This window comes from Tasmannia lanceolata, unplaced genomic scaffold (assembly GCF_043159265.1).
Source record: "Tasmannia lanceolata isolate RefF3 unplaced genomic scaffold, GAP_Taslan_0.1 ptg000015l, whole genome shotgun sequence".
NCBI classification, from domain to species: Eukaryota; Viridiplantae; Streptophyta; class Magnoliopsida; order Canellales; family Winteraceae; genus Tasmannia; species Tasmannia lanceolata.
Window position 1 is genome coordinate 26,765,710 of NW_027518692.1, and position 12,053 is coordinate 26,777,762.

General features: G+C 38.3%; 1 protein-coding gene across 1 annotated transcript; it reads right to left on the minus strand.

The window, feature by feature from the left end:
* Positions 1 to 374: 374 nt before the first annotated feature.
* LOC143845531 (Cornichon family protein) lies at positions 375 to 8,139 on the minus strand. The gene is made up of 5 exons (XM_077353908.1): positions 7,955 to 8,139; positions 6,879 to 7,060; positions 4,411 to 4,533; positions 2,324 to 2,404; positions 375 to 575 (listed from the first exon to the last, which is right to left on the minus strand). Exons 1-4 carry the CDS (start codon positions 8,027 to 8,029, stop codon positions 2,335 to 2,337), a joined length of 450 nt encoding a protein of 149 aa, XP_077210023.1. The 5' UTR covers positions 8,030 to 8,139; the 3' UTR covers positions 375 to 575; positions 2,324 to 2,334.
* Positions 8,140 to 12,053: the final 3,914 nt, after the last annotated feature.

Genomic DNA, 12,053 nt, shown 5'->3' on the forward strand with positions numbered 1-12,053 from the left:
GCTCAGTCTAGGTATATTACTTTGTCGCATGTAAGGAAAGGGCAATGATAAATGAGCCCTTTTTAATTACTAAGGACACCGAGAACCCAGCTACAGTATGACTGCAAAGGGACTGATGTACTTCACATTTGAAGGGATGAAGTGACATGATTGCCACGTACAATGCTAATGGGAAGTGATGGAAAGGGGCGCATTTATTATTTTCCTTTGGCTTTGTTTGGTTGCAAAAAGTAGGGAAGACGGCTGAGCATTTCTAGGAATATGAAATACCAAATATTGTTTGGTTGTCATTTTTTAGCTCAAACAGGGTGAAGGAAAACATTTCAAACAGTAAATTTTCCTTCTTTCCACAAATTAGAGGAAAATGATATGACAGTAAAAATTGAATAGTGGTGATTCAAGTTATCTTTTTTCGTACCAAATTTATTAAGCTTATCAAAGTCGAGACAGATGGCAAGAAATTCATCGTTTTCAACATGTGGGCCCAAGGCTTTGTACATCTGACGGCAACACATTTAACCAACACAGTTGACACCGTAATCTGACAGCTGTCGGTAAGATAGAGGCGGTCCCACCTGCAAGTAAGAGAGGCAAGGTCCGATCAAGTTGAGAGTTGGTCGTACCGATTCAATAACCGAAAAACCAAGGCCACTACACTAGCCACCCCTGTTTGGATTGCAAGAAAAATATTTCCGACCCAACAGTACAGTTACTTCAGGAATGCTAAATTCAAGGGTGCCATTGCATAAATAATATGAAAGGATGCACCCATTCGTTGAAATTCACCAAGAAAGTCACCAGGTTGGTGATTTTCAACCAATGGGGGCGCCCTTTCATCTTATTTATGCTAGGGTGCCCCTGAGTTTAGCATTCCTCTAATTTATTTTAAAAGGGTATTATAATAAATTGAAGGCCCCTCTAAGTAAAAATTGAATATTGAATATGGTTGATTCCATATATAAAAAAGGTTGGAACTTTTAGAAATATTTTTCCTTTCTGACCTATTCCAAATGATTTCTGCAATCCAAATAGTAGACATGGAACAACTCAAATGAAAATAACACCTGAGGGCATACTCTCTCTCTCTCTCTCTCTCTCTCTCTCTCTCTCTCTCTCTCTCAACAGAGAAAAACAAAAGAGCATTGCCAAGAAGATTTATGGTCAGACACTAGTTTGTGGGAAAAAGAAGATTTTAATGAATCTTTAATTGGTTAGCCATGAGTACCACCACTTCCATTGATTGGTTGTGGAGAACCCAAGCAGCCAAGTGACCAGCGTTTTTCTAAAATATATAATCATGGAATTCCTGTTGACCTAGGGCTTTGGATACGCGGATTTTAGAATCCAGGTTTTTAGTTTGAAAACAGTGTAAAAAAGGGTTCATGCATTTCTTAGATTTTAAGTGAGAAATTCAGGTTTTAAAAATCTCTCCTGCATCGTAAGATTTTTATAACATGGAAATATGGGAGGATCTGCAACTCTCTTGCTTCTTAGCTACAATTTTGAAGAAATCCCCATATTTCCAGGTTTTGGAAATCTCAGGATGCAGGATGCAGGAGAGATTTTTACAACCTGAATTTCTCACTTAAAATCTAAGAAACGTTGTCAGGACAGCATACAGCTACTTGATCATGAACCCTCTTTTACATTGTTTTCAAACTAAATACCTGGATTCTAAAAGCCGCATCTACGTATCCAAACGGCCCCTAAGTGTTAGAAAGGGGCACACAGGTCGAGAGAAAGAGAGATTTGGGGGGGTGGTGAGTGAGGAGGATAGCATGAGATGGGGATTAAAAATAGTGAAAAAAAAAAAAAAAAAAAATTCTATTTTGTTGGTTTTTTCCCCTACTTTTCCATCCCATCTCATGCTTTCCTCACCCGCCTGTCTCAAATCTCTCTCACCAGCCCTCTCTGTTCCTCGACCCCGTTGGGTAAATACTAATTAAGTAAATAGGAATTCTGTGATTTTTTTCATGGTTGTCAAACATCCCCATAAGGCATGTTTGGCAACTATGAAAAATTATTCCATGGAATATTCGTGGGCGAAAGAGTTGAGAAGATGGGCAGGGGAGAGACTTGAGATGGCACGAGTAGAAAGAGCCTGGAGGGAGCTTGAGAAATGCCTTAAAAACAATGAAAAAAATATGCCCTGCTTCAAAATAGTTTATTTTCCTGTTTTGCCAGGGGGTTTTTAATGTCCCTCCCTGCCTTCTCTCGAACACACAACTGGCCTTACTAATATTCAATGGAATATATTTTTTCATGATTGCCAAACATGCCCACAGTGTAATAGGCAATGGGATATTCACAAGGATAATCTTACAGTGAGTGGTTTCAAAACATCCCAGATTCCAGAGGACCATCATCTTCATCAATAAAAGAGACAACAGCAGCCGCTACAAGCCTGCAAAAGATAGCCTCTGTGAGAAAGGGAGAGAACAAAAATGTTTACAGTATATCATAGAAAGCGAAAAAAAAAAACCTGAAAACACAATCTCCAACATGTTAGAATTCAGATCACAAAATATAGACACAAGAATCCTAGCATGAACGCATTGAGCCACAAAATAAGGGACCTTAAAATGAGTAATGATTGTTTGTTTAGCAATTTCGATGTGCTCCAGTCTTAGGAGTACTTCTATCTTAGGATAGTTTCTATTTTGAGCATCTAGGGTAGTTTCTATTTTGTGCACTCTTTCTTTTTTTGTGACCACTTTCTATTTTGAGGCTATTATTTTTGGCAGCCTAGATATGGATTTGTCCACATCAACTAAGGCTTGCCTCTAATCTCATTCAAGTCATTATAAATCGGATAGATGGCCCTAGAGGGGAAGTGTGTTTTGGAATTTTTGTGCAAACCCTCACAAGGAGCAGCCGCAATTGAAGTTCTCTCGTCTTTTGACGCAAGGAGAAATCTCTCCTCACCTTGCTACGTTGACTCCCCTAATCTATCCTAGGCTATCAGCTCACCCCACCTGCACTTGTAGTGCAGCCAATAGCCATCCTTTTCTGTCATTTCTTCTTTCTTTCACTCGATAACCTTGCCGTTTACAATCCTCTTTCCTTCTCTTCATCCCCCTCTCCTCTAACCTTGTCGCATCCCTTCGAAGCTGGTCGCCGCCACGGCTGCACACGAGCATATTTCCTACATCTTTCCCCTCCTTGGCACGATAAATTGGTGACTCATGCTGCCCTTGGACTGATCAGACTTCTGCGGCTTCTCCACCACTCTTCTTGACCCTTTCACATATAAGATTTGAGGCCAATGTGCTTACCAACGGATGAGATCTGACCTATTCAGTTTATTGCATTCTGAGACCTGATTTTTGTTACCGACACTCCCTTGGCCAGCTACCCTTTAACCTGCTTCATTTTTTAGATTATTTTCCCATAGATAGGTGACTCTTTGGGCCCTGGTGTTAGCATTCTCTATATTTTCAGATTGTAATCCAACTTCATAGACTTTGCCGACCATATTTATAAGTTGTCTATCTTATGATGTGAATTGTGATTGCAAATTATGTTTGGAAAGAATTAAGTTTATTGCAGAATTATATTAAAAGCTAACTAATAAGTGAAACCCCCAATACAATTTGATTGACTTTTGAATGCTTAATCTGGTTTGGAATTGATAGTGTTTCTTTACTTAAAGGCTTGCCCATCAAGCTCCTAAAAGTTCTTCAGAATAACCCACGAACCCCAAGTTTGTACCAAATGAGAATATAACACCAGTGGATCACTCCCGAGTATGAATCATATTCTATTCATATACCTTTATTTTCCCTAATCAGTACTACCCGTGTCACCCTTAACACCCTACCCAAATCATATTATCACCAATTATTTCCTTACCTCTCCTAGATATCATTTGTGTCATAGTTAGGTAGATTTATATAGATTTGATTGTTATGACAGATTTTTTTATTTGAGATCATATTTATGTCCCATTCGTTGTTTTCTTTTTTGGACTTACTATGTAAAACTTGCATGAGTTGTTTAACTTGAATTTCTATTTTATGAATGAAATTGTGAGCTTAGAATTTCTATAAGAACCTTGGCTCCTTTGATTGTTCTGACATGTTTAATTTAATTTTGGAAAGCATGTTTTTCAATATTAATTTTGGAATGCATTACAAGTAATATGCATTTGGAATCAACATGCATTTGGAATGCATGCTGCTGTTTTACTAAAATTAGAATTCATTTTATGCTCCTAAATTCCCAAAAGTTCATGTGCGAACACAAGGTTTGCATGAAAAAGTAATTTTTTTCTTTGGAGAAATTTTAAGCCCAAACGTTGTATCCATGTACAGACTGACCAAGAATTAGCAAGAATAACGCACAAAGCAAATTAATGTCCAATGAGAAAACAAGGATGACAGTTATATGAAGTTAGGGAAAAAGACAGACCTGTAAATAACTGTAAAAAAGAGAATCAGATAGAAAACAAGCTTGATCAATCGAAGCTTTTTCTCGCCATTTAGTAAGCTAAAGATTTCAGTAACATCTATCAAATGTTTCCTTTTCATGTACCTGAAACAGATAATAGGCCAGACATCCTCAGGAAAATAGCATTTATGCATATAAAAGATGCATGCTGACTGAAAATTTGGAACCAGCAATATAAAGAACAAAAGAAACTCACATTCCAGGTTAACATAATTCTCAAAAATAAAAATAAAAGAAGAAAAAGAAAGGGAGGACATATGGTTTTCCATGCAACAATGTTTATAGGAGAATGAGCAGGCAGTCACTTTTACGATCAATGGTGTGTGGAACATCATGAGGCGAGTTCAAGGACTACAAAAATCAATGGTTTAGCCTTTTTTTTTGGTGAATCCTAAATGAGGCATGATGGATCAAGTGCCTAGGATCATTGGATCAAGGTGTTCCCAACAGTGTTTGGCTGGACTCATGGCTGCGGTACAAATCAACAGATCTGATCACGTAAACGAGGCAGAGGTGAGGCTCAATAAGTGACTTCTAGGAAGTTTGTAGTTGTCATACCTAAAGCCCAATCTGCCTTACACACCATCTTCGAAATATCTAAATCACATAACTCCTTTATAATTGTTAGGGGCAAATATGCGCAAAACTCACAAGTTTTACTTAAGTTTTTTATTCATAAATTAGAAATTAAAGTTTTGTTAATCGTTTGAATGAAAAAGCTCACTGATTTTACTAAGCTCTAAATTGCCAGTCAAAAAAAAAAACTAAGTTCTCAATTGATAAAATTGCGGTTTTAACCTCACTGATTTTATAGGTTTTGAGAGGGGAGAAGAAACTTAAGGAATCATGATTTCCAAAATCAATGAATTTTGGGGAGACTCCCCGAAATCAAACCTAGCACCAGCCAGTTTCATACTCCAATCCTTCTCTCAAAAATATGCAAAGGGTCTTCACCAAAGACCAACCTACATTTGCCTTCGGTAGACGGATAGTTGGGTTAGTTGGGTTCTGAATAACGACATTCGTTGACATCTTCCTCTTGCCAAATTCACCGACCATATCACCATCTCGCTGTCCTTTGGGAGAATTCGGGAGGCTCAAAGCGTCCAAGAGCTTCGCCTGTAAGAAAGTATCGAGGTGGAGATAGGGTTGAACGACAAATAGCTTTATAGGGCTGCTTGGGTCTGCTTGAGTATCAATGTCTATCTAGTCACCATTTTTAGTTATTTTTTCTACCGCAATGAGTGCCAGAAAGGGGAAGGAAGTAGCAACCTCGCCACTTGGAGAGAATGATTTGGGGCAGAGAAATGAGTAGGGGTTCATAAAAGAGATATAGTTTTGAACATTGTAGAGTTTGTTTTTAAAAAAAAACACATATACACAAGTAACACAACAACCACCTTTTCTCTTCAGCTCCACACCGCATGACCCATAAAGTGCTTTTGCAAATGAGAGTTGCCTATCATTTGGTCTTCAACTCAGTAGGCCCCAAGCTCATGAGTTTATTATTACAAACAAATATCTTATAGTCGTTGGATCATCTCAACTTCATGAGATAACTATTTAAACAAGTTACTAGATCCCTAGCTCATGAGTTTGGAATGGATTTAATCGACATGAGGTGCGAATCTGCGAATAAATTTGCAGATTACTTTTCTGGGAAAAGAAAGAGAGTGTAAGGAGAGAAATGAATTAGGGGTATACTGAGTTGAAGACCAAATGCTAGGAAACTCTCATGAGATTTTTAAACAAGTCACTAGATCCCTAGCTCATGAGTTTGTTATTAAAAAAATTCATCAAGGCCTAGTTTCTTTTGTCCTAAAATGGGTGTAAACTTTGTTTTACCCCAATTTTACGTTGAAAGAAACAAAACCTAACAGTGTAATGGTTCATGAGTCATTTCATTTTCATCAAGGGCACAATTGACCTAATTGATATGGTTACAAGCACTAAATTCTGAGCCTTGTGTGCATGTTTTCTTCCTAGTTTCCTGTCACTAAGTCATATCCTAATCCCCCCATTTTTTTTATGACGAAAGACTAAACCTGCAATTTGTTTACAAATATATGTATGGCATTGATGTGCAAGCTGTCAATGCAGGCATGCAACCAGCAAACAGGATGTATTAGCATTTAATATGATTACGTAAACCAAACAGTAAAGTTAAACAGACAATTGATCCCCTCACCAAACAGTAAACTTAAAAAGAAATTGATACCATCCCAGTAATCCTTAATCAAGATCAACATGGGCATGCACGAAAGAAAATTCTGTCTAACCATAACAAGGCTTTCACAGTAATACTTACATAGTAGAGGATCCAAATAAAGACAGTAAAAAATAGCAGCACAGCCATTATATTGGGAGCAGACACCTTTTACAAGAGAATATCAAGCACTCATTTTGCCAAATAGAAGAATGGTACGTACAATCTTATATGGTAATATGTAAGAGGTGCTGTTATCAAGAACATAAACCAATGCCATGTTAGCAGGAAAAGGATGGAAAGTGCTCCTTGAATCACAATCTCTGGCATGACCACAGCATTAATACGAGCTGATGAATCATATGGATTGATATAATCAGACTCCAAATCTGTTAAGCAAATAAGCTGCAAACAACATTTTAACAAATAAAAATAATGATCAATTAGAGGAGCGATAATGCAGATTTTCTTCTTAATCAATGTAATTTAGAATTGAGCATGTCATGAGTGTGCCTCTAGCAAGACATGGATACAAGGTGTCCAATAAAGTGAGTTGGGAAAAAATAGAACCAGTCCCTACAATTTACAACAGTGGGAAATGGGAGACTTCTATGCTTGGAATGGAAGGAATATACTTTCATTATTTAGATAAAAGTATACAGAAAAGGATAACAATAAATGGAAGTATACCCAGATCAAATAAATATGTCCCTAGTACATAGATAATACCAAGGTTGCTAGAGCGGGGAATCGAAAGCGGGAATCGAAACGGGATCGAAAGCGGGAATCGAAGGCTCCCAGGGAAGAATCCTGCTCGAGGTTGCCAGAGCGGGAATCAAAGGCTCCCAGGGAAGAATCCTGCTTCCTTGGATAATACCATAAGCTTACTGATATTGGCACTGCTAAGTTTTGATAATTGACAAACTCAGCTTGTTTTTCCCTTTTTAATGGGTTTATGATAACCTTTTAGGAACTGTATACAGCTGTTTAAATAATAACAGACAAGATGAGTTTGTGCAATTATCAAAACATGGCAGTGCCAATATCAGTATCCTATCACAAGATGCACAATAAAATGTTTTTTTCTGTGTGATGTTTTTCGACTGGCCTAATTTGCAACAAGAAGCAATTTAATAAAAGAAGAAGGGGAAAAAAGAAAAGAAATTGTTTTAAAATGAAAATTCTAACCGAAAAGTATAAAAAAAAAAGGAAAATTACAATCTTTTTTCAAATGAAAGATAAAGAGAAGGTTGAAGATATAGACGACATGAATTTCTAGGGTTAGGGTTTTGGAAATACCTGATAAACGGCTATTGCGAGAAGAGCGATGACTACAAAGAAGGAGAATAGCCAAAGTAGCACTTCCCAGGCCATGATCAGTGGTCAAAGGGAGTGGGGTTCTAAGTTCTAGCACTAATCAATAGATCAGAGGGCTAAAAGTTATTTGTTAGGCAATTTCACGGAAAGTCATTTCGTGGCTTACTTTTGCATGAGAGAACTGCCACACAAGCTCACCTTTTTTCTTTTTTTTTTTAGATTTTGTCGAACTTATTTAACTAGCAAAAAAACCCCATGCGATGCACGGGCCGACAAATAACTGTACATAGGTTGATCTAAACCGTCATGTGATGGAACACAACATAAATAGGTTGTGCCTCTAAAATAATTTTCATAGGCTGATCCTAGCCCTCCGAGGTTTCCATAATTGTTGTTCCTCTTAAGGTGCGCCGAATTCGTCAATATTTTTACAGGTGTCTTGCATTCGTAATATCAAACTTTCCGTAATTTGACCCGCACATAGTGAATAAGGAAAAGTTTTTTTGTCATCGTTAGGGGTGCAACTTGGGTCTCAACCCAACCCATCCCGATTTGCAATTTCCTCAACCTAACCCAACTCGATTTCCAATTTAGGTTGGGTTGGGTCGGGTTGACCCGATTTGATATGGTACCAATTGTTGACCATGTCAACTCAAGCCGGGTTGTTTTGGATATTAAGAACTAATAATGAGTCACCAATAATCAGTTTTTAACTCACAATCGGTTCTGAAAATCCAAACCAAACAGGGACTAACAATTAACAGAGGGAAATGTTATCCGCACTACTATATTTTGATGATCACAGTCCTCACTTTATTGAAGTACTGTATGGCCCGCACCATAGGATTATCCAAACCGTCCATTGTGGACTGTGGAGACTATTTCAATGTTGAAAAAGAAAAACATATATACAGAACTTCTTCAGATGGAACCTAAATTCGGGTTTCGAATCGGGTGTGGTTGCCCGACAACCCAACCCGGCCCGACCTGATTTCAAATTCGGGTTGATTTTTCCTAATCCAACCGATTTGCAAAAAAGCTTAACCCGACCCGACCCAAAGTCGGGTTGAACCCGACCCGCGTGGGAACATCCAAGTAACAACGATAGTTTCAAATTATATATAGTGCTAATGTCCTCACTACCATATTTTATAATGGCACTACTCAACGTATTTTGATTATCGCACTCCTCACTTTATTAAAATGTACGGTATGGCCCGTACCATAGGATGATCCAAACCGTCCATTAGATGGGCCACTGCCTACATAAATTGTGCCCCAAAAATAATTTTCATAGGTTGATCTGAACCCTTCATCTATAGAGGGTTATAGGTTGATCCAAATCGTCCATGGTTCTGCCAGTAAAATCATTTCCATAGGTTGATCCTAGCCCTCCAATCGATAGAGGTTTCCATAATTGTTGTTCTCTTCAGGTGCCCGGAATCTGTCAATATTTTGCATGAGTAATATAAAGTAGTTCTTTCGTCATTGTCATATGTATTTACCTCTTCTTAGTAGTTTTTTTCCGTAATTGTCATAGACAGGTATCCTGTGTCGGTACTTTTCATATGTAGATTACGATTTTACCCTCAAATAATTTCTCATAGAGATAGATGTTAGATATCAGCAAAGGGGTTAATGGTAAAAAAGTAATGCAGACATGTAAATCTCAGAGAAAAAGAAAAGAAATTCCTTTTTTCTCTAGCTATATAGTAGTAGATGAGGTAGGCCAAGTGGCAGTTCTCTAATGCAAAAGTCATGGTTGTTCATGAAATTGCCTAGCAAATCCCAGGTTAGAATCATTCTATGGAGATGATTTTTGGGGCACAATTTATCTGCCTTGTGGCCCAATAAATGGACGGTTTGGATCATCCTATGAAGTGGCTCAGCGGTACTTTTAGAACAAATGGACTGTTTGGATCATCCTAAGAAGTGGCTGGAACGGTACTCTAAAAAAAAAAAAAAATACTGGACTATACCACCACACGCCTTATAATTTATGACAAGCTAAAACTATCATCAAATTTTAAAGCCAAGGGACCTCAATCTACACCTAAAGTAAGATTTTAAGCCTTAGCATCAGACGACGGCTCAGTATCCCCAGGTATTTCTATTTCTAGATTTGCTTAGGGGGTATTTGGCAACCATCTAAAAAGTGGTTTCTCCTGATTTTGTAAGCGCCAAAATGAGTGAAGGGATGAAAATCCCTCGAATCTTGTTCGAAAGTCACGGCCCATCATGACCCGTTTCTAAAATTTCTCATTTTTTTGCTGTTATGGAATGGGATTCTGCGGAGCGACTCGGAGTTGCTCCGCGGAATTTCATTGATCCGCTTCTACCCGATTCGTTCAGCAAGAATGAGAAGTCTTCAGTGTTTTCCTTTCCCTTGATGATGGTCCAACACCGTTGTTCCTGGATCCTGAATCTGTGGGACCTGCAGTTCTACAACCTAGATCAATCAACAACAATTAAAAGCAAAACAAACAAAATTTATTGTTGTTCATTTTTTCTTTATTGAAAAAACCAAGTTGTAATTCAAAATTACAAATGGTGGAATATTTTGTCATTTTATGGTCTGTCCTTTGTGACTTACTTTATGGTTCTCTCTTTGCCTTTTAGCTCAAATTTTGAGTTTCCTTCAAACTCTTCTAAAGTAAGATGAAAACCTTTACTCGTAGATGGGTGAATGGAGGAGAAACATATGTGTAGATAAGTTAGCTGCACAGTAGCTTAAAATACAGTGGGGGCCACATTATTTGGGTGATCCAAACCATTCATTTTAAAGGCCCTCACATAGATAGGGTGTCCACAAAAAATCAGATCCATAGGATCATCCTAACCATTCGAACTGTGGAGGCAAAAAATGAACTAATTTGTGAAGGTTTAAAGACATCCATTTTACCTCCACAAATCGTAGGGTTGGGATGATCCTATGGATCTGATTTTTTGTAGACACCCTATCTATGTGAGGGCCTTTAAAATGGATGGCTTGGATCACCCAAACAATGTGGCCCCCCACTGTATTTTAAGCTAGTGTGTAGAGAACTCTCTACACATATGTGTAGGAACCGTTTTCTCATATATATATATATATATATATATATATATATATATATAGAGGAAAGTGTTTCTAGTCCGGCCGACTAGAGATCATTCTCTAGTCCGCCACCCAAAAACACATGGGTCCCACATATTTTGTGGTGATCTAAAGCATTCATTTGATAGGCCTCATCATAGATAGGATGTCTACAAAAATTCAGCTTCATAGGATGTTCTTAACCCTTCGATTTGTGGAGTTAAAAAATGGACAGATTTGTGGCGGTTTATAGCCGTCCATTTTAAGCTCCACAAATCATAGGGTTGGAATAATCCTGTGAAGCTAATTTCTTGTGGACACCGTCTCTATGTGAGGCCCCATCAAATGAATGCTTTGCATCACCCAAATATGTGGGACCCATGCGTTTTTGGGTGGCGGACTAGAGAATGATCTCTAGTCGGCCGGACTAGAAACACTTTCCTCATATATATATATATATATATATATATATATACACACACACACACGTTTCTACGTCTTGTGAATGAGGAGAGATAAAGGGGGGTCCTTCGCGCATGAGCCGTTGGGTGGCCCGGTGGGCTAGACCATACCACACGCGCGCCGCCCAGCTCGGCAGGCCTCGCACGAGCCTTTTTTACCGTTTTTATTTTTAACTCTAGATTACCGTTTAAGATAACACGTAATCATGGATTAGTGACTGTTGGGAAACGTCTCACACGCACTAAAAACGTGCGACGTTTCAATATAGCGTCTCCTAATCTTCTATTTATTCGGATTTATGGAAAACAGAAAGATATTCTCTTGGAATGACTTTTTGTTTTCTATTGTTCTTCTCTCTGCATTTATCTGTTTTCTACAACTTCTATTTTCTACCCCAAGCTATCTGATCAATGCAATTTTGGCTCATATAAGCAAGTTTTAAGGCATCCGGGCTGCGTGAGGGCACACCCCTGAAGAGAGAGTTGTTGTATCCTTGAGGCATATGCCGAGACGCCCATCTACACCATTGATTCGTCATAGTGG

Excerpts from the sequence above, each read along its gene's own strand:
- LOC143845531 (XM_077353908.1), bottom strand. The coding sequence starts at position 8,029 with ATGGCCTGGGAAGTGCTACTTTGGCTATTCTCCTTCTTTGTAGTCATC. Across the intron at positions 4,534-6,878 it reads ACATATTACCATATAAGATT|GTACATGAAAAGGAAACATT; the intron begins GTACGTACCATT and ends TATCTGTTTCAG. Across the intron at positions 2,405-4,410 it reads TTTTTTACAGTTATTTACAG|GCTTGTAGCGGCTGCTGTTG; the intron begins GTCTGTCTTTTT and ends TATCTTTTGCAG.